We start from the raw sequence: 24,165 nt of genomic DNA, 5'->3' as shown, positions 1-24,165 counted from the left end.
AAAAATATACCACCAGCGCGAAACTTCACTACATCATGCATTTTTATTGCACTTATCGATCGAATAAAATTTTTGTAAATTTTTTGGTACAGTTCTTGCAATTCACGAAGGCTAGTGAACTTTACTTGTGGTAACGTCGTTTACATGGTCATTACGTAAGTGTGCGTGCATGTCGGACCAATCAGTCGCGAGCAAGCGCTGTCAAACGCACGCATAGTGTACCTACCTTTTCGTTAGAAAGTTCGTCCTATGATGGTAAATTTGGAGCTTGAAATCTTAGAATTTCACCTCGTGAAATGCAAGAACTATGCCTAGTTTATTATCTCAGGATCAAATACCCTTCTAAACTCAACTAAACTAAAAAAAAATCAAGTTTTAAAATAAATAAAACTCGATCCACATATTCGTGTAATATTTATTATTTTGTCTTTTAGGTACAATCAACTTAAACTATAATCTTAAAATAGTATCACGTTATTATAACATTTATTTACTTATGCGTATTTTAATTTAGGTAGGTAGGTACGTCTATAATATAAAAATAATCTATATTTACGCAAAACTTAAAAATTATCTTGAAAATAATTTAAGTAAGTTTTGTTACTTCGCAACAAAGTTGTTTCGTTTATAGTCAGAGAGATGGGTGTTATTCTTAAATCAAATCAAACACATAAAAATAAAAATTTAAACTCCTAAAACAAAATTAAATAATGAATTTCATTATCATTTTACTAAGTATCCTGTGGGGAATTTCACGGATGATTTTATTCTCTTTTTTAAACACTATTGATGGGGTTTTTTCTTACAGTAAGCAGGTATTATGACATTCTAAAAAATACGCTTACAGGTGCCCACAGATACAATTCAAGTTAAACTGCAGGTATTTTATTTCACCCAGTTTACAGGCAGGTTATATGTATAAAATTATGTACTATAATTTGTAGAAACTTCCATCTGACAAGTACATAAATATATAAAATAAATATAAGTTTAATAAGTAATACATAAGTACCATTGTGTGCATTAATTGTGTTTACTGTCCATAAGTTGGTAACTGGTAAGGGAAGACATATATTACTTAAAAATATGGTAACAATTATGTATGTGTATTAAGTTTATTCATTATGTTTTATCATATTATATCTTCATTTGACGAAATACTTTTTAATATTATTACACCTTAATACGCAAGTCAACTTATAACTAAGAATTGGAAGACTATACGATTTTGCTGTATAAGGCACGCAGAATTCTATAAGTTTAATCCTTATTTTAATGTTCATAGATTAATTAGACTAAACACACTGAAATCTTTATATGTCAAAGGAAAAGGTGGCTGTCTGACTGACTGACTAATCTATCAACGCACAGCTTAAACTACTGGACGGATCGGGCTGAAATTTGACATGCAGATTGCTATTATGACGTAGACATCTGCTAAGGATTTTTGAAAACTCAACACCTAAGGGGTTAAAATAGGGGTTTGAAATTTATGTAGTCCACGTGGACGACGAAGTCGCGGGAATAAGCCAGCATATTATATGCAGACTATTTAAAACTGCTGTAAAACAGCAATTTATTGTAATATTGAGAAATAAAAGTTGCACTGATTAATTATGTTGTAAGCTTAATTTTGGCAAGTTTAGTAAAATTTTAACAAAAAATGTTGTCTGCAAATAAGTATTTCATCTTTTTACCCTAATTTTAACGCACTTAATAGTCAAAAGTGGATATTTACAGATAAAGTATACTTTGTATATAGAACATTCAAAAGAGCGATGCTTGAAAATATTTTATAATTAGATGGCACTATGTACCTAAATGAGTTTGATGAATATAATGATTAATATAAAATATATTTTATTCTGTTAATATATTGGACAATCGTCCCTTTTCATGAAATACTGCCTTAGATGTCATCAAAAATTTACAATCGTACTTAACCTAACTTAATAAGGGAAGACTTACACTAGAAAAGTATCTAAAATTATAATGGCCTAATTTACACACAAATACTTATCTATAATATGTTATTTATTATCACACAACTTATACTGACCAAGCAAGTAATATTCATCTCATAATATTCTACAATCTACAGAACATATTATTTATAGGAACTTTTATAAACTATCACTCTTACATTATTATACAACTACAAACAAATATCACAGATCACAGATTTAAACGAAAGGGAATGAATTGTCACCATGGTCGCCAAGGCTTTTCATCAGGGGGTTGTCTTCTAGTTACTAGGGCTAAGGGGGCAGGTTCCTCCGTTGGTGGAGGAGGGGTTCCCCATCCTGAACTGGCCGGAGAGTAGCACCTTGGTTCTGAAGATGAAGAAGAGACGTCTCTTGGTGAGAGAGGTACTAGGGTCGGTACTGTACCTAATGTACTGGCACTGACGCCAGCTGGTAAGAGAAGTGCGATGTCTCCATTTGATAATCTTGTTGGGACGAGTCGTACTCCAGACCCGGGCCCAGCTATAAAAAATAGACAATTTAGATTTATCAGTATTCTGTACTCGAAAATAATAATGTTAACTCACTGAGTTATTACAGTGAGATCCCTAACGAATACTCTTGGCAATACCGCAATTAGGTAGGTACCATCTTATGTAATTTTAACCACGTTTTACATATATATATGGATGAGTAATTAGATAAATAAAACTGCAAATAAAAGCATCGTTTACCTGAGATAAATATGGTAGAGTGTTGAGAAGAAGAGACGACGTCTTCAGTGTCCGAAGGTGGAGTTGGTGCATCAAACGGTCGTGCACCAGAAGTGCTGACGCAGCCTTCCAAATGCCGTACTAATCGTCTTTTTAGCCCTCCTTCCAGTCCAGGAAACTTGGCAACCTCGGACAAGCAGTGGCTGTATCCAGCTTTGAACCTATCTGGAGAACCAGCGCCTTCTGAGCGTAAGCCTTCCAAGTGTTTTACTGTCATTTCCAAGATATCTGCTTTCTCCAGTTTCGAATGACGGGCTGGCTGGAACAAAAAAATTTTTTTTTCCTCAGAACTACAAAAAAATCGTTGAAATGATGAAACAAATATATAAAAATCGTATCTACGTACGTCTTTTTTCATAGCGTCAAGAATAAGAGCCTTCAGTTCATTCAAACAGTTGTTGATGCGTGCTCGACGCCGTTTTTTCCATTATAGGTTTGTTGCTCTGTAACAAAATGAGAAAATAATTTGCAATATAATCTGATGCTGCAATCATCTTACACGGAACACTCTTAAAACAAGGATAAAAAGAAACCGCCTATAATAATTTGTAATTTGTTTAAGTCGTAAAATAAATAAATATAACTATTAACGATTAACGAACATTGTTAGCGGAACTACGACTATTATTATTGGTTATGCACCTTTTATAATTTTATCTCAACGTACTAATTTAATTCATTCAACATTCTCTTAACACATAGATTTTAGCACACACTAACAACATAAATAGGTAAATAAGAAAACGTGTAGCTAATATAATTATAACGTGTAGTGTAGGTAATATATCCATATTAATAAAAATGCGAATGTGTGTCTATCTGTCTGTTTATTACTTCCAACGGTCCATTTGTTCAACCATATTGACGTTTGAGACAGAGATAGCTTGCATTCCGGAGATGGAGATAACTTACTTTTTGTCTCGGATATCAAATGCATAGCCGGGTACTACCTATATAAAAACTATATAAATTCACCGGAATGAAGTTGTGGGTGGGCAACATCAGTATATTACATATACAAGAAGATTCATTAATGTAAGGCTCAAATCAATACAGTTTTTTAACCTTTGCTTATTGATATAAGTACCTAATGTCGAAATTTTATCATTTCATTTTTATGAGAATACAAGACGATGATGCATTACAGTGGGATTTATCATTTTTCTATTTCACATGAACCTAATGAACATAAAATAAAAACCTGGAAAACGTCTTTATATTATGCACAACATTGGTATAAAGACATTTTCGCCCCTTAAAAGATCCAGTATTGTAGAAATAGCTTAAGATCTAACATTTTTTTCTTTTATTGTGAAAAAAATATCTATTTAATAGCGCAATTTAACGCCTTCTAATTTCAAATAAAGCCACCGGCCATCCACAACGGATCTTTGTGGTTGTCAGCAAGCAAAACGCGTGACTAAAAGCGTCCATTAATCCACGATAATGAGCATGCGCTCAAGGTGAAGGCCGCGATTGGCGTGCGCCGCGACACCACGTCACGCGCTCCACGTGACTCACTATGACAATGTTCTCTTGATTTATTGTAAGAAACATGTCTAGTAAAAAGCTATTTTTCTTTACAAATCATAAATTATGTACTTTTCGGAGTTACGCAACGCACTTTGTCCGGCACTTTAGTACAGTATGAGTAAGGTTCGCGGTAAGGAAGTCCTATACGCCATGCATGGCGCGTGGCTTACTTAGGTAGGTATATCTTCGAGAAGTGACTTGTTTATTTTGAAATTAACAACAAAATAGAAAAATATATTTCATACGCATATGGCTCGACTCGAATTGTTTCAAATTCAAAATGCCTTTTTTGCATTTAAATATATGTAGTATCTAATTTTTTTCAACCGTAAATTCTAGAGATAGTGTATAATATGAACTTGTCAAAACTCAAATTGTATCATTTGTAAAATAATCCTAAAATGATTGAGAAAGCTGCTTAGTTTTTACTTATCGCACCGACCAGCCACGCACCATTCCCAACCGACGCGGCGCGACGGCTAGCAGATTTAAATAATTTTATTTGTCAAGTTTTTATTTATTTTTATGTGGATTTTTATATTGAAATAAAACAATTTATCTATTTAGATTGTAGGGTGTGTAGTTATGGATTAAAAGTTACTAAGTTCCTACTTATTAATTCATTAAAGATTATTCCCTACCATTGGAACTCTTACATCCATCTCTTGTACTACCTGTTTCAATACATGATACATGTAGCGTAGTGTAGGTACCTACTTAGTTTGATTTTGCATTGTCACCTGCGATTATTTGTGTGTTTCGCTCATGTTTTGAGTGTTTATTTTCGCTACTAAGTATAGTTTATACCTACCATACCTCCGAGTACGTGACTGAACGTGACAAGGAAATTGCTTGGAATAATGTAATGACCTTTTGAATTAAATAAAATTATCCATCTGAAAAAGAGCACAGTGCGCCACATTTATGTATTATGTAGGTATAGACCTGAATACATACATCATTCTTTATTTATTTTTATTCAGCCATGCGCTTGACTGCCCTAGAACTATAGATAGGTAGGTAGGTAGGTTAGTTAATAATGGAAAATGATGATAAATGCAGCTTGTTTTCAATAGTAAACTTATGGCTACTTCTTTTGTTTCAATAACATTGATTTAGATTTTATGTAAATTTATATCAATGTTCAATAAGTATAAAGTATAAAATTAATAATAACTTAGGTAGGTATAAGAAAATATAATGGAAAGATTTCATTAGGAAATTAAAATAGAAAAGTATTATTCAAATAAACTTTTAAAAACTGCTTATATAAGAGATACCTATGTTTTATCTATGTACCTATAAACTGAATTTCATATTTTTAGGTAGGTTCCTATATCATATTGAAATCCTTTAAATTAAAATAATAAAAGGAGTCATACCTAGAGATTAGTAATCATTATACACCTAAGTATTTTTAAAAGTCACTTTTGATTAATGATAAAGATAACTATTTTGACTTGTGCGGCTTTTCGCAAGAGGTAGACATTGAATGTAACAAGTGAGCCTTCATAAAACGGCACGGGAGTTAAGATAACATTTGTAGTGCTGCCCGACCTCAGGCACGATCACGATTATTAATATCAGGGTATGTTATCGTCGAATACTTCAATAAGCAATTTAAATGAACGTGCATTCATATTAAGCGTCTTTTATACCTACCACGACAATTTTAGTGATAAAATAGTCGCGGTTAGCTTACAAGACAAAACTTATGCCTTTTTTACACTCATTCATATTCGATTGGTATTAGTTTTCGTAAAAATGCGATTCAAAGTGGCCGCCATAAAAAATGTAACTATTGTGCGCTTGTGCACTCATTTGATTCGTATTTTGACGGATTCGTATTTAAATACGAATCAAGTAAGTGCACAAGCGTACGTACCTACATATTGTATGACGGCCACTTCGAATCATATTATTTTTATAAATGCGAATGAGTGCATAGACGCCCTTATATTTTCAAAGTAGCCCTTTTTGTAAAAGGCGTTACCGCAATCGTATACCCACAATATGGTGTGTGTGTGTGTGCAACAGTAGCATTTTGAAGCACGTTAGTAATACTGTAGAATGTTAGAAGGATGTGCGACACTAGAGGTAGAGACTAGAGTTGCTACAAATCTAGCTGCTTAAATTACTATTTAAATATGCTTATATTATATTAAACTAGTACTAGTACACGTAACTAGTAATTTACTAATATCAGTCAATTCTCAAACAGAAATAAAATACCAACACTTTTTCCTCGTAAAAATTCCTCCTTTGCCAATAAGTAGGTACGAAATTATAGGAAGCGAAAGGTCTTAGAATTCGGGACAAGCCACTAGCACAGTATATACATATAATTGCCACTAGCTATACTGTATACAAAACTGACCAATCAAAATCACAATCGTCTTGAAGGCGATGCGCGATTGTGACTGTGTGACGCTGTTAACCCCGTGAATTGTATACCGCGTTGTACTATTCAAATTGGCTTGAGGCTATGGCTATCTCTACATTTTAAGCACAAACAAATATGGTGTTGGTATCGCATTTGGAAAGTAGGAACGAGTACCATCTTACACAGTGTCAGTGTTATCTCGCTGATGTCAGCTTGTTTATGTAGCTGACAGAACAATGCTATTTTGAATACAATGAGGATTAGCAAAATGCGGTGCCTTGTTTTAAGATGTCTTAGTAGAGCGCAAATGAAGGACTTTTGTAGGAATGTGACGGATAGGTTCTTGACCAACCAAGGTGATAAATGTAATACTCATGTACCTATAAAGCAACTACTTATAGCGTTTAAACTATCGTGATTCGTGAGTTATTTCCATTGTACATGTATGACACACCGACTTTACGTACGAGTTTAGTCAACGTTAGCCCGACTAGTTTGGAACCCATCCGGGATCCTTTTTTACAGGACCCGGGATTTGAAACTAGTCGGGCTAACGTCGACTTGAAACGAATGACAAAACGTGTGTCATATACCTATAAGTATATGTAAGGTACTTATGTATTTATAATTTATATTCATAATATCCTTTTACATAATGGTAATAAGACCCACACTCACACCATGATGACTAGCGTTTAATAGTCGTAAAGCGATGATTACCTGTGTTTACGTAGAAATAATTTAATAAGTAGGTATTACCTAGGTGGAAACTGTAATATTACACGCATCCACAAAGTTTCATTTATCACAAACTCGCAAGATTTTACTAACGCTTCACGGTGTTCTATTACGACCTGCCTATATTCATGTGCGTACTTAGGTTTTCCGTATTAGGTACCTATGGTCTCAAGTGAGCTCTCAATTTTCAACCCATCGCCAGCCCACTACGAGAGGGTCTCCTTTCAGATTGCGAAGGGTTCAAGCCATAGCCACGCTGCCAAGTGTGGATTGGCAGACTTCAGACATCTTTGAGAACATTATGGAGGACTCGCAGGTATTGCAGGTTTCCTCACACCTGCATGCCTGAGAGTCCTCCATTATGTTCTTTCACCAGCGTACCCCAGATAAATCTTATTTGAGGCTGTCATGTATAGTTAGTTTTTATATAGGTATTTAATTGTGTTCTGTATAGGTATAAGTACCTAAAATGGCGAAGCGTTATGGGAAACTGTTCTAGAAGTGAAACTAATTCAGATATAATAAAATTCATAGAGGAAGCAGACGTCTGGCTACAATGGCTTACATTACGCACTGCAGTCGACTAGTCGTCCGGCGCGCAGCGCGACACGGTCGACGGCGACCAAAATGAAGGCAACTAGGCTGGGAGAGTAGACTATCGCCGGTTTTAGTCAGTCTAGTCAAAAGAAATTAAATCCCAGACAGCAACGTGAGGTTTACGTAACGCGGAGTCACAAGGCACGGAATTAGACCGAGGCGCCGCGCGCGCCGCGTCACCACGCACGTGTGTCTGCTCTGGCTCTGGGACAGATTTAATCGCTTATAGTTCGTCCAGGAATATACATCGACACGGAATGCCTGCAGTTATTGTTCCTGAATTAGCATGTTATTGTTCCTAGTTTAAAGCATTTTCGTCGAACATTTTGTGGAATTTTCCTACAGAAGCTGGGTAGGTACTTGGTAGTAAAGGCAGGTACCTTTGCCCTTTCTATGTACTATCTAAAATATTCTGTAAGTAGGGTAGTCTGTCTGAAGCATTCTAAGGCTTCACGCAAACGGGCCACCGAACACAGCCACGGGTGGCTGACGCGTGCCACGTCCTGGGTACCGCGCAAACGAAGGTTGTCGATGGCCGCTACAGTTTGCAACACTCTCCTGCTGTAAGTAGCAAGTGGCCGCTCATCATGTAAACAGCTTGTCGCAAGCCACCGGTGGCTCTGTTCGGTGGTCCATTTGCGTGGATAATATTATAGATATTGGTATCGAGTAAAAATTGGTTTGTTTTAAATGGAATGGACTACACTAACAGCGGACGAAGCTAAAGGACTAACCAGTAGATAGGTCTGTAGGTATATCTTTGGGACTGTGGGATCATAGTGAAAGACTAAACGGAGGAATGAAGGTAAAGATATTTCTATAATCTATAATAATTAATTAATAGGTAGACCATGTCCCTTGTTTTAATTATTGTAATTTTGGTTGCCAAAAATCAAGACGAAAACATGACGGTCAATAGGTAGGTAGTGTAGAAAGTACCTAAGTATTTAATAGGTAGATACTAATGTAGATACCAATCTAAGATCATTCAAGTCGATAATCAAGTGTTTCCATTCATTTGTGGAACCAGTTCATCCGCGGGACAGTATAAGCAGTTCCTATAGATAGTCTGTCGCAAAAATACTTTGTAAGAACAGACGGCCTTATGGCCCGAAATAATCGTCTGTGGAACGCAATAGCATTAGTGTGCAGTGTTGGCGCGGCGTGCGGTGAGTCGGCGGGACTTCGCTGGCGGCGTGCGCTGGCATGCGGCGCGCCGACGCGTGCCAAGGCGTGGGAGCGGACGCCGCGCGCCGGGCCCGCTTCCGGCACGCGTCGATCGCATCGCCCGTGTATACGGCATTCAGTGCCACTGCTACAATGATCTATTGATAGATAAGTAGTAAAAAAATTGCATTAAAATTGAACTTTTCCGTTTGGAATTTGTGGTTTAAATTCGAAATATTGATTTGTGGGATTTGATAATACAGTCCGCGACAGGTTTAGATGGTAATCGGGGTATGAGGCGGGGGGACGCCCGCACACCCGCACGTCACCCGCGCTCGCTCGCACCGTGTTAGCGCGGGGGCTGTACGAGTGTGCGTTCCCTCCCCGATTGCCACCTCGACGTGTCACGTACTATAGGTAGGTACAATAAACAATCTGTAATCCACTAACAATGGAATTATAATTATTGTTCAATTAATAATAAAATATAAAATAAGTTTTTCTTAATTTTCATGAAAAGTGTTTTCAGATGTGCATATAGTAGGTAGCTGTGATAGTAGGACGATTCAGGTGTTTCACACTAAAAATAATCTAGAATTTCAAATGTCAATTTTTATGCATCCTCTTCGGACTATCAAGTTTTTATTTAATCTGTGGACTGTGGTTATTTAGTTCGTCGTAGGCGGGCTGCGGGCGGCGCGCGGCGGGCATGTGAAGTGGCAGCGTAGGCGCAAGCACGCATCGCGCCGTCTAATCTCACGGACCATAGTGATATTTATCGCTTGATGATGGATCGTTCGCCTACTACCATAATGGCTTAGACAGACTTACGCGCGGCGACAGTGATGTGCGACGGAAACTTGTTTAACTCCTACAAGTTGTAAAACAAAGAACAGGGAACTCTACAACTATTTTATTAAAATTATCAACTAATTGTAGGGGTAGATATTGGACGTAGTGTGGGACGCCCTCCAGCACGATAGACTGACGATATAAAGAGGCTGGCGGGAAGTGGCTGGATGAGGAAGGCTGAGGACCGGGTGTGGAGGCGCTCTTTAGGGAAGGCCTATGTCCAACAGTGGATGTCCACAGGCTGATGATGATGATGTAGGGGTAGATATTAAAAATGTTTTGAGATGTCTCCTCATCCAAAATTGCTGTGCTTGAAGATCAAAGCCTCCGAATAGTGCGTGTTGCCAGTGATGACATATTGATCCGAGATAATAAATGGTCGCTAACTATTGTATCTCTACGTAATCAAATCAGAAAATAGGAGGAGATCCGTAGGAGAATCGTCATAGCTCTACAGCTCAACGAAGCTGAAGTGGCAATAGGCAGGGCACATAGTTCGAAAAACGGATAGACGCAAGTCGCAAGTTGCTAGAATGGCGACGTCGCACTAAAAAGCGCAGCGTTAAAAGACCTCAACTAGGTAGACAGAGGACTTCAAAAGCCCTCGGTGCGGCAAGACCGTGGCGTGTGCAGGACTGTGCAAGTCCGAACAAGTACCTGCCTTGTAGTACACGCGTTTAGTGTAGCGTTCTGCCGTGCTACTGCCGTCGCGCGTCACAGCCGTTGTTGCGTCTGTCCAGCCCTTTATCGCGCTGTTATAAATTAATAATTTTAACATGATGTGTTAATTCGCTGCTTCAGCATTTCAATTTATATAAAGCGAACAACCCGCGAGGCGGCGAGGCAGTCCACATTTCCACATTAAGCAGTTAACACTGAAACTACTGTATTCGCGTGAAGTAAAAGTTCCGTGTGTGTGAATTTCCAAATTAAATTCGTTGGACATTTCTTGTGGTTTTTTTTTTTTCAAAAGACTGTCGAAGCGGACCTCCTAACAATTGGTGTCAGAAGTGGGATGCTAAGAAGGTTCACGCAAGAGGACCCTTAGCATCCAAAGAATCCTGAGGTCATCGCAGTCGTGATCGACGATAAGCCTCGCCCCCAGGGTTGAGCCCGCATCACAACCACTAAGCACCGGTTCTACTCAAGATCGACGATAAGTCTCAGCCTGCCAGACTGAGCCCGCATCTCACACGAAGAACGCGAATATCCTGGACTCACTTAAAAACATCAGTGAAATAAATTTTAAGCCTTCAAAATTACGAAATACAATTTCTTCAATATCTTCAGAAACCTACTCGATATCGTCGCCGCGTGAAATACGAGACGCATTCCGTACAGTTCAAAGCCTTCACGTGTCGCAAACGCATCCACCTAATTTAACTTTCAGTGCAGTGACATCAAAGTGAAAACCTTTTTGTGAAAAATAAATCGTGATGTTTGCCGTTATCCTGTAAGTAGTTTATATTAATTTTGTATAAAAAGCGTAAATTGTCTAAATTGTATATTTTCGTACTGTATTTTAAATTTAAATCCTTTTTTTTTTCTCTCCATATCTCAGTTTCAGTAATCAAAAATGAGTTTAAAGTCAGAAAGTTCGGACGCAAAAGTGACTCTCTCTATACTCACTAAATTCGTAAGGTCTTATGATGGGAATCGGGAAACTCTTGCCGCGTTCCTAACTAACTGCGATAACGCAATTAGTTTAGCTGCTCCCGACCAGCAAAATATCTTATGTAAATATATAATCTCCCAACTTGAGGGCAAAGCACAATTAGCCTGCAGTTTTAAAAATTTCAATAATTGGGATGAATTAAAATCATATTTAAAAAGCACGTTTGGCGAGAAAAAACACTCGTCCCATCTGCTACTTGATCTCCAAAACTGTAAACAGGGCCAGTCCGAAAGTGTGACACAATATTCTATCAGACTCGAAGCATGCCTAACTCGACTTCAAGCTGATATTCAAAATTCATGCACTGATCGTAATCTCCTTCTAGGCAAAATCACAGCTATGGAAGAACTCGCCTTAAGCTTATTCCAATTAGGTCTTAACCCTAATATTTCTAATATTGTCCGCTGCAGAAACCCTTCGACACTTAATGAAGCAATTTCTCTAGCAGTCGAAGAAGAAAAAATTTTCAAACTTGTAAAAATTACTCAACCAAAACATCCAACTAAATTTTGTTCCTTATGTAAGAAAACCAATCATAGTTTCTCAGAGTGCTTTAAGAAAAAGCACGATTTCACACAGAGATCATCTTTCCATATTCCTCCCGCTAACCCTCAATATTCTGCAGAAACAAGTCAAAGTTCATCAAAGGACTCAAATTTCGTCAAAACCTGTGCCTATTGTAAACACAAAGGACATCTTATCTCAGAATGTCGTAAGCGCCAATATAATAATAATCAGCGTCGGATGAACTCTCACCCTCCGTCGGGTCCCTCTCATAGTAACAGTGCTAATGTTAACATGTATGAATACTCTGAATCCTTAAATGAAGTGACGAATAGTTACGTCCCTGAATCAAAAAACTTAAACTGATTTCGGATGCGTGCCTGCCGAAATCAACAATCCAAAATGGCACTCGAACTACTAAATCCTTTTATACTAATTCCCCCAAATCGTTTACATCTCGGCAATCGCTACATGACTGTCCGAGTCACACTGAATCTTATACCAAATCTTTTATATCCCGGCAATCACCAAAAGACTGCCAAAATATCGCTGAATCATATCCTAAATCCTCACTGATTCCTACAAAATCGAATACAAAGCATTCCAAAGAAGATTGCTCAAATAATACTATATCTCATTCTAATTCTTATACTAGCTCTTATACTACAAAATCCTTTAAATCTCAGTTTCCTTCAAAGGATCAACTGAGTCTTACAAAATCTAAAGTCATTCAAAATGACCCCCAAAGCAACGCAAGCAAAAGCTCATTGCCTCTTAAAGACGTCCCGATCTTCGAAACAAGCACCCTGAAAAAGTTGGTGTCCTTACCTCATGCATTTTTACAAATAGAATGTAATAAAAAACCTCTCTGTTTCTTAGTTGACACAGGCGCAAGTGTCAGCATTATTAAGCGCTCGTGTTTACCAGCAGAGCCCCAATTGTCTCAAGAAATTATAAAACTCAAAGGCATAAACGATAAGGATTCCTATAGCGAAACTTTAGGAACAGTTGTGCTTAACCTTATTATAAACGACCACACCATTTCTTTTAAATTCCACGTCATAACTGACGCTCTGAATCTGGAATCAGACGGTATCTTAGGTACCGATTTTCTACATTTTTTCCATACTAATATCGATTATAATACTAAATCCCTTACTATCTCAAATTACACTTTACCAATTCATTATTCGAGCCCTAGATATATAATACCGGCTCGCTCCGAAGCTATTGTTGAATGCACTGTCTCAAATGACAAGTTCGAGTTACGTCATTTAAAAGACGCACTCATATTAGATCACTCTATATCCGAAGGTGTATATATAGCAAACTGTATAGTAAGTTTGAAGCCTAATTATAAAGTCAATGTCTCTGTTTTAAATACCACTGAATCTCAAATAGAAATCCAAGACTTCAAGGTTCATTTAACTCCTATAGACTTCTCTGAACTACACCAAGTGTCTCAATCCCCCGAAATTGTCAACCACGTTTCTAATTCTTCATCAAATCGACTCGATCGTGTTCTAAATCTTATAAGACACTCACATCTTAACGATGAAGAGAGAAAAGCTCTCTTAGAGTGCTGTTCTGAATACTCTGATATATTTTATCTCGAAGGAGACACTCTAACTCATACTAACGCTATTCAACACTCTATTGACACGGGTAATAGCTCTCCTATTAATGTAAAATCTTACCGTTTTCCCGAATGTCATAAAAACGAAGTCGATTCCCAAATCCAGAAAATGCTACAACAGAAAATTATTAAACCGTCTATCTCTCCATGGAATGCTCCCGTTTGGGTGGTTCCCAAAAAAATGGACGCATCCGGGAAAAAGAAATGGCGAATAGTTATCGACTACCGCCGCCTCAATGACGTCACTGTATCCGAAGTATATCCTATTCCCTTGATCACAGATATCCTAGATCAACTAGGTCATTCCAAATATTTTAGCACACTGGACTTAGTCTCCGGTTTCCATCAAATTCCGCTGAATCCTTCAGATGCACCTAAAACTGGTTTTACTGTAGTCAACACAAATGGTTCAACAGGCCACTACGAATTCACTAGGATGCCGTTCGGACTTAAGAACGCTCCCAGTACTTTTCAACGTCTTATGAACACAGTATTATCAGGTCTTCAAGGTTTACATTGCTATGTCTATTTAGATGACTGTATCATCTATAGTGCAGATCTCAAATCACATTGTGAAAAACTGAAAATGGTATTCAACCGTTTCAGAGATTATAATCTCAAATTACAACCGGATAAATGTGAATTCCTTAGAAAGGAAGTCACCTATCTAGGTCACATTATAACGGATAAAGGTGTCTCTCCAAACCCAGAAAAAATTAAATCAGTCTGTGATTTCCCAATTCCTAAAAATCCTAAAGAAGTAAAATCATTCCTCGGTCTCGTTGGTTATTACCGCCGATTTATTGACAATTTCTCCAAGATCACAAAACCTCTAACATCTTTACTCAAAAAGGATGTCACTTTTCATTGGTCTATAGAACAAGACCAAGCTTTTAACCTCCTGAAGGAAAAGTTAACCTCAGCTCCTCTTCTCCAATACCCTGATTTTTCTCAACCATTTATCGTTACCACAGACGCCAGCAACTACGCCGTTGGCGCAGTGCTATCTCAAGGCCCTGTCGGCAAGGACAAACCAATAGCCTATGCTTCTAGAACCTTAAACAAACAAGAAGGAAATTACTCGACCACAGAAAAGGAGTTAGTTTCTATTTTATTCGCCGTTAAAACTTTCCGACCATATCTCTACGGCACTAAATTCAAAATCGTAACAGATCATCGGCCCTTAGTATGGCTCTTCAACGTCAAAGATCCTGGTTCCAAACTCGTCCGTTGGCGCCTCAAACTTGAGGAATACGATTACGAGATTATTTACAAACCTGGAAAATTAAATTCAAATGCAGACGCTCTGTCTCGCATCCCAATTCATGCTATAAATACAGATAATCTTACTAAGCTTTCCTACGAGGCATATTTTAAGAAACAACTTACAAACTCTTTACCAGATTCTAACACAAAAATTGAAGAACACTCACAAGCTTTACATCTTTCCAAATGCAAAATTATTGCATGCCCCGTTTCTCTAGATTTCGACAACTCAATGCCACATTGTGAGGAATTATTATCTCAGATAACCGACACCGCTTCATTGTTAGAAGCCGAACGTGAACAATGTTCGGTAAGGTCAGTTACAAAAAATAATAAAACATATTATTTTCTTTTTACCAAGGTTCATCATTACGATGAGACAACTTTTCGCTCCATTTACGACACTTTGATGATGCTTCGTGATGAACTTATATCACATCACCCTAGCATTGATGAAATAGCTATCTCCGATTTCTCTGAACCTTTTACTAAATTATCCTATACCAAAATTTATAATATGATTTCCTACGTATTTCATAACACTGATATCAAAATACATATTTATAAAAATCAAATAATATTTCCAACTCCAGCTGAAGTTCCTACAATTCTCAAAGAGAATCACGACACTCCCATAGCAGGACATCCTGGTGTGAATAGGATGTATAGTCGAATTAAAGCCTCATACTACTGGAAAGGAATGAGAACTGACATAGAACGCTATGTGAAGTCTTGCAAACTATGCCAAGTTAACAAACCTTTACGAGCCTGCAATAAAGCTCCTATGGTTATTACATCCACGAGCACAAAGCCTTTTGAACGATTAGCTCTGGACATAGTTGGTGTCTTACCTGAAGCAGGTTTCCAAAAGTTCAAGTTCATTCTGACTCTGCAAGATGATCTTACCAAATTCCTATGTGTCTATCCTATGATTTCTTCAACAAGTGAAGAAGTAGCCCGTAATCTGGTCCACTTTATGTCCTTATTCGCTATTCCTAAAATGATCCTTACTGATCAAGCCATGACTTTTACATCAGAACTGTTTAAACAAGTTACCGATATTTTCAAAATCAAACCCTTACTTTCTAGCCCTTACCATCCCCAAACTAACGGTGCGCTGGAACGCAGCCACGCTACTCTTAAAGAATACCTAAAATCCTTTGTAAACGAAAATCAAAATGATTGGCATTGCTACCTAGCAACAGCTGTTCTCGCGTATAATACAACTCCTCATACTACTACTCAATTTACTCCGTTTGAACTTCTGTTTGGACAGAAACCAACCCTTCCTAATTCTCTCTACGACACAGATAATAATGTTACATACCACGAGTATGTCCGTGCGCTTCAGTATAGAATGAAAGTAAGCCGCGAAAAAGCTTTTGAGTATATTAGATCAAGTAAAGAATCTTCAAAACAAATCTATGATTCAAGTTCTAATCCTAACATAGAATATAAAGTTGGTGACATGGTATATTTAAAATACCATCACAGACTTCGTAAAGCCTTATCTCCAATATGGAAAGGCCCTTACAAAATCGTTAAAATAAATGGAAAACATAATGTTACTTTATTAATAAATAGAAAACATGTTAAGTATCATACTAATTTAATTAAGCTCGCTGTAACTTAAGCTTATCATTCTTTTCAGATTTTTCTCCTACGTCTCGTCTGAGCCAATGATTACACCCATAACGCATAGCCCTGGAATATATTTCGACCCCATTACAAAAATTTATTTCTACAATGATTATTGGAGAGTAATCACGCATCTCAACACCGTCTCATTGGAACCACAGCTTGACAAAGTTGACCGGTTGATTGTTAAAACCTCTCTAGTTTGTGCTAAGTTGCAACCAGAAGAGTACTCTAGCTGCAAAAATGTTTTTAGTCCAATTGAAGTACTTCTAGAATCCAATTATCTCAAGGCTCAATCTCTATCTCATATTATCTCAAGCGAAAATCCTGCTAGATTCAAAAGATCTTTAGAATTTGGTGGTGAAATCCTTAAGTTTTTCTTTGGCACTTTAGATGCTGAAGATGCCCGAAAATATGATGCTGCAATTAGCTCTTGTCAGAGATCTGAATCTGAGATATTTCATTTAATGAAAGATAATATTCATATAGTTAAGTCGTCTATTAATACTTTTAATTCTACTATTTCTAGGTTAAATCAAAATGAGATAAAGTTAAACTCTCAGATTAATAAATTAAACGATATATTGTCTTATGTTACTAGTGATAATGAAAAATTAATGTATTTAACTAGATTTAATAGCTTAGTTAATATAATCGAAAGCTCTTTACTAGCTATCTCAAATTTTCTCGATACTGTAATAAACGCAATTTTGTTTTCAAAAGTTAATGTTCTACATCCTTCTGTTCTAAGTCCTGTAAAACTGTATGATGAACTGTCTAAACACAGAAACTCAATCAATAAAGGTTTAGATTTTCCTGTAGCACTAAGTATAGAAAATATACATACCATTATAGATATATCTAAGTTAGTCTCCTATTTCTATAACAATAAGATAGTATTTGTAATACAGATCCCTCTTGTCTCTCCCGTTAAGTATAACGTCTATAAAACAATCCCGCTCCCGACTCCTCATTACGAAGGACAATCCAAAAGTTTTGCCTTAATCAAACCTACTAAACCCTATTTAGCTATAACTGACGATAGATTAAATTACGTATTATTAGATACTTTAAGAGATTGTACTATTTTAAATAGTGAAAATTCCATCTGTAAATTAGAGTCAATTTATTCTGTAAATTCGAATCCTTCATGCGAGACAAAACTTTTAACTGAAGTGACTCTATCTTTACCAAGGGAATGTGAACCGAAAATCCTATATGGTCTTATTGACATATGGCATAAATTAAAAAATAATCAATGGATATTTGTACAGTCAAAAACAAGCAAACTAACTATCAATTGTAATGATAACTTTAAGGATTATTCTATATCTGGCACTGGAATATTAAAACTGAACAAAGGTTGCATTGGTTACTTTAAAACGATTCAATTTATACCGTCTACCATTTCAAATTTAACTATTGATAATAATAACTTTAATATTAATTTTGATACAACTAATGATAACTGCTGCAACCAAGAGATTGTTAACAAAACGATTCCTCTTCTATCACCTATTAACCTAAGTAATATTAATTTAGATTCCTTAAAAAATTCGATAAACCAATTCAACGATCTTGAGTTGCAAATCAACAGGATCCAAGAGGAATCTCATTTTATAAAATATAGCTCGTATTACTCTGCTTTTACTTATATAATTATTTCGTTAATTTTTCTATTTTTATGTTATAAGATTGTCAAATGTTTTAAACAACGTAATTGCAACGAATTCTGCATCCAAATTTTTTACCAATGTAATCGCAAAAAGATTTCGCATAAAGAAAACAAAATCCAAAGTTCTATTGAAATGTCACAGATAACAGATGATGAAGATAACGCATCTGTAGACCTTCGAAATCTTAGTGCATCCAAAAGAAATCTTACAAATAATTAAATTATGTAGAATATTTTACCATTTCTCTCCTTTTCCTTTTCTTTTTTTTTACTACGCTTTATTTTAAATTAAAGCTTCGTTTAAAGGGGGGAAATGTTATAAATTAATAATTTTAACATGATGTGTTAATTCGCTGCTTCAGCATTTCAATTTATATAAAGCGAACAACCCGCGAGGCGGCGAGGCAGTCCACATTTCCACATTAAGCAGTTAACACTGAAACTACTGTATTCGCGTGAAGTAAAAGTTCCGTGTGTGTGAATTTCCAAATTAAATTCGTTGGACATTTCTTGTGGTTTTTTTTTTTTCAAAAGACTGTCGAAGCGGACCTCCTAACAGCGCGATGATGGATCGTTCGCCTACTGCTAATAGCTCCCTCCTTCACGCGGCTTGTTTACGAGCTACTACGTCGCCGCCAGTTATTACTTACACTCCCGTATATTGCTTATGCCTATAAATTTTTCGGTATAAACATTTTTGATTTATGTGTATAGTTGTGTTAATTAGATTTAAAAGTAAATTAATATTTGTCTGTCATGGGTCATGAACTTAAGCTGTGATAGCCTAGTTAGTGGTTAGGACGTCCGCCTTCTAACTAGAGGTCGGGGGTTCGATCCCGGGCACGGACCTCTAACTTTTCGGATTTATGTGCGTTTTAATCAATTAATAAAATATAATTTGCTTTAACGGTGAAGGAAAACATCGTGAGAAAACCTGCTTGCCTGAGAGTTCTCCATAATGTTCTCAAAGGTAGGTATGTAAAGTCTACATAACCGCACTTGGCCAGCATGGCGGACTAAGGACTATGGCCTAAGCGTTTCTCATTCTGAGAGCAGAACTCAGTAGTGGGCCGGCGATGGGTTCATGATGATGATGATGTTAGGAAAACATGATAGATATTTTATTAGATGATATTATTAGTATTTTACTAACCTAGTCATCGGGAATTTACCAAAGGATTCGTCAATGTAGGGACAAAATTACCTGTCTGTCTGTATGTGTCAACTGTCACGTTAAAAAAACGATTTAAAGTCCATACTACAAAACGGCATGACGGCTACATAATATTATGAGTAATTTCTTAGATTGTACGCGTACAACCACCAGCTCTCCAAAACATAATATTATAGGTTATAGACAATAAGACAAGTTGTCGCGAAGTCTATGTCCGTGCGTGGGCGCGAGCGCGCGTCGTTCCCACGACAATTAGCCCACGAGTGCCCACTGGCCGCCCACGAGAGTGACTCACGGCGCCCGTCTGGCGCGTAGGATTGGTTGCTCACAACTATTTGAAAAGAGTTGATTAATATAACGGCCACAGACCAACTTTCAATCGGTTGGTCACAGTATCCAACAAAATTATTCGAAAACTATCAATAAATCTGTGACAGCGCCGCCAGCCGCTGCGCTAAGTTTATGGCGTTGTTACACTGTGCTGTGCACGAGTGCATTTTAGCCGTGTGCAACCGTTTTTTTAGCCAAAGTGGGTCTACATTTCTAGTGCAGCACATACTATTATAATGGCGTTGGCTTTACCTACGCTGGAGCGAGTACTGCCGTAAAGTGCGTTACAAGAACATGTGGGGAAAAGGTAGGCACGGCACCCGTGAGCCATATGACTTTGTTTAAGAGTTATTTTTTTTTTATTTGCTAGACTAGGCAAAATAAACTATTACTTTAGAATCGCCAATATTCTTACAAAACCATACCGATAAGTACCTACATACCTAGATATTTTTTATTGATATGGTATCGAAATTGATATTCAAACATTTAAATTATATCGATACTTTAAATTGGCACTACCGACATTCACTGTGTAGCGTTTGTGCACTCATCCGTATTCGGTTCGTATTCGTGATTCTTCGAAGTGGCCGCCAAACAAATACGTACATTCGACTCGTATTTTTTGTCGGATCCGTGCAATCACGGATAAGTGCACAAACGCCCTTAGACTGAGTTTGAAACAAATGCAGTATTGCAGTGTCCCATGAATAAACACTGATTTTGTACGTCTTATAAGGTGTAGCTGTGTAGCGCATCGTGGGCGTCGGTAAACGTTGATTCTCACGACAATTAGCCCGCATTTCCCACTAGCTACCTACTGCACTGCCATGACTCATGGCGCCCGTCGGACACGCCAGCTTCCTTTGTGTAACCATTTTAACGAAACCAGAAGTCAAAACGCAGTTAATTTAAATGTGAAATGTCTTAACTAATACTTGTACTCAGTAGGTAGGTACTTTTCCTATTAGGACATTTTGAGAAAAGCCTTTACCTAGTTAATAGGACTTAATGGGAAAAAGTCATTTTGCGAAAAAGACATTTTTAGAAAAGCACTTCATGAGAAAAAGATAATCTAAGAAATGATAAATTTGATATATGAATATTATCTTATTTTTTGTATATAAATAATTATTTCTAACGTATGTCTGAAGACTAGAGAGAGATTTTTACCTGCTAAAGATTTTCTCTTGAAAATAGAAATATATAACTTCTAGCTTTGATCTGGTGGGAAGCTTCGGCCGTGCCTATTTATCACCCTACCGCCAAGCGATTTAGCGTTCCGGTGCGATGCCACGTAGAAACCGATCAGGTGTATGGATTCGAAGATCGCAGTCACAGTCAAGGGCGAACTTATATCCGAATAAAAAGAAGCTTCTAACAAACAAACTGAACAAAAACTGTTAACTTTTTAAATGCATTTAGCATTTCCTGCCTGTTTGTTCATTTTTAGGGTTCCGTACCTCAAAAGGAAAAACGGAACCCTTATAGGATCACTTTGTTGTCTGTCTGTCTGTCTGTCCGTCTGTCTGTCAAGAAACCTACAGGATACCTACTTCCCGTTGACCTAGAATCATGAAATTTGGCAGGTAGGTAGATCTTATAGCTGACATTTGGGGAAAAATCTGAAAACCGTGAATTTTTTATGTATCATAGTTTTTGAAATATCCTACAAAATGACGAAAAAATACGACTGTAGTACGGAACCCTGTCTGGAAGTCTGACTCGCACTTGGCCGGTTTTTCAAATACCAAATAGGTATGATGCTATGATGCACTTACCTATATAATGTTTATTTTAAGGGCAGGTAGGTACCTAATATAATGAATCAGGGAATTAGCGCAATTTGCATCGACTTGCTAAACAGCGCATGAGGATAGTATTGAATGCTTATATCTAATTAACTCTATGTATTTGATATACCTACATACCATCCTATACAATAGAGTAAGGTATATAGGTATAATAAACAATTTGAGGAAACTCAAAGGTGGGTCCACAAAAAACCTTGAAAGTTGGAGCTCTACGATATAAGGTAGTGGCTTAAGAGCCCGCGCATGCCAGACCTTCCTTAAGCAAACATCCAAACAAACGTTCCTCTCAGTGTTGGGGACAATAGGTAGGTACGCATAGAAACTTAGTCAATCAATCATCATCAATACTTATAATAAAACTGTAACAGGTCAAATTCTGTACATTGAAGATATTTTGAAAATTTTTTTTCGAGGGCACTCTATAATCGATACTGTAATTTTTCCAATTTTTTAAAACCCAAAACTGTAATTTTTTTCATTTTTGTCTGTCTGTCTGTCTGTCTGTCTGTCTGTCTGTCTGTCTGTCTGTCTGTCTGTCTGTCTGTCTGTATCACGGCCGCGCATCACGCTGAAACTACTGAAAGGATTCCAATGAAACTTGGTACGATTTGAGGTCATACTATGAGGAAGAATATAGCATACTTTTTATCCCGAAATTCAGCATGGTTCCCGTAGGAGAGGGGACGAAAGTTAAAATGTATACTGAGTTGTAATTCATTAACGCGTAGTCCGATTTCATTCATTCTTTTTTGTTAGAAAGGGGATATTTTAAAGATTGTTCCGTAAATATTTCAAGATCATCGGTTTTTAACCGACTGTCAAAAAGGAGGTGGTTCTTTTTTCTACATCGATTTTTTCGAGGTTTCTGGACCAATTTGCAATTTTTTTTTAATCAACAAATAAAGTTTACGTCGTGGTCACAAAAAATTCTGGATTCAACTCCTTAATCCTGATGCTGCAGGGTTACTGCCCGCCTGAGTTAGCAAGATTCAGGAAGTGTTCATAGTGAATTCATATTGTAGGTACCAATACCAAGCAACGACAACAATCCCGAAAAATCAAAGAGTACCCGCGGGATAAAAAAAACGTAAATCCACGCGGACGAAGTCGCAGGAATCAGCTAGTATTAAATAACGAAGGTCTGGCGCGCACTGGCTCTCTCTATAGGTAAGGCATATTATATCTACCTAGGTAGGTATACTCTAGCATCGGTTTTCTACACAGTAGCATGCGGGTATTGTGTTTGTGTCACATGATATCAGCTTATGCCGCGGTAATTAGAGTAGATTGTATAGAAGCCTACGCTGTGTTGTAGGTAGCTCTACCTTTGCTGTATACCTACCTAGATTTTTGTTTTTGACGTTTTAAATGGCCGTAGCCAGAAATTGATTTCGGGAGGGCTTTTATAATATTAATCAAATTATTAACCAAATCCTTCCATAAAAAAAAATTTGGCCCGACTAGATAGCCCTTTCTTTTTCTTTTCAGAATTTAATTCCGGAAACGGACATAGGTTAATTTTTATTATGGGGGGTTTGGGCTCCCAAAACCCCTCCCCTGGCTACGGCCATGCGTTTTACATAATATCTGTTTTTAAAACAAAAGTATTAAATCAAAGTAGGTACCTAAATATTATGAAATCTGAAAGGAACAAAATGATTAATGTATTTTTTTTTGTACTATTAACGGTACAAAATAATTATTTTGTAATTTCATTTTTCATCATGTTTTACTTACATGTTTTACCTATTTACTTATCTCAGATACATTTATTTAAATATTATTAATTATCATGCAGTTACAGATTTAGTATTGAGTAATAATTTTATAAAAAGTCAAGACGGAAGTTATGGGAATTGGGAATACGAGTAGGTTGCTTTAATTACGCGTTGATGTCTTTTGTATGCGTTAATATATGCAGTATGCACGCTCCAAATTTTTACATGCCTGTATTTTAAGATATTTATGGCCTATTATAAGTACATTTTATATTAAAATTAATGCACCTAAACCACTATAAAATGCAGGCTAATTTATGTATTTAGTAAGTATAATTAAATATTTAATTTATAGGAAGTAGGTAAGTAATATATGTCACAAAAACTTTAAAGTGAAAATGCGTTAACATTATTTTCTTTTGGCTAAAAAAATATAAACGAAATGCAATAGAGACATACCCGTCTATTATCGCTCGTCTTCTTTTGCTCCTGCATCCCTGGGCTGGGCACGGGGTTGGACACCCCTTGTTGAGGGCTGCCGATACCCGTTACCATGGTAGCTACAAACACTAAACACGCGCGTATTTCGGAACTGTCATAGCATAGCGAGAGACACGTGCAGCGCTCGCGATAGTCGACGGACGACTGGCGCGAGATGAGAGCAGAGAGAGACGCGCGTCGGGAGCAATCGGCGGAGGCTGGGGCACGCGACTGCATCTGTGATCTGA

At 37.1% G+C, this 24,165-nt stretch overlaps 1 protein-coding gene across 1 annotated transcript; it reads right to left on the bottom strand.

Annotated features, from left to right (window-relative positions):
* Window positions 1–395: 395 nt before the first annotated feature.
* LOC117988907 (protein hairy-like) lies at window positions 396–24,093 on the bottom strand. The gene is given in 5 exon segments (XM_034976188.2): window positions 396–2,486; window positions 2,699–2,996; window positions 3,084–3,158; window positions 3,160–3,180; window positions 23,897–24,093. Coding segments are annotated over 5 exon segments (771 nt in total). The 5' UTR covers window positions 23,993–24,093; the 3' UTR covers window positions 396–2,205.
* Between the last annotated feature and the right edge of the window lie 72 nt (window positions 24,094–24,165).

This window comes from Maniola hyperantus, chromosome 15 (assembly GCF_902806685.2).
Source record: "Maniola hyperantus chromosome 15, iAphHyp1.2, whole genome shotgun sequence".
Taxonomy (NCBI): Eukaryota; Metazoa; Arthropoda; class Insecta; order Lepidoptera; family Nymphalidae; genus Maniola; species Maniola hyperantus.
This window is presented reverse-complemented; position numbering and strand designations above follow the sequence as displayed.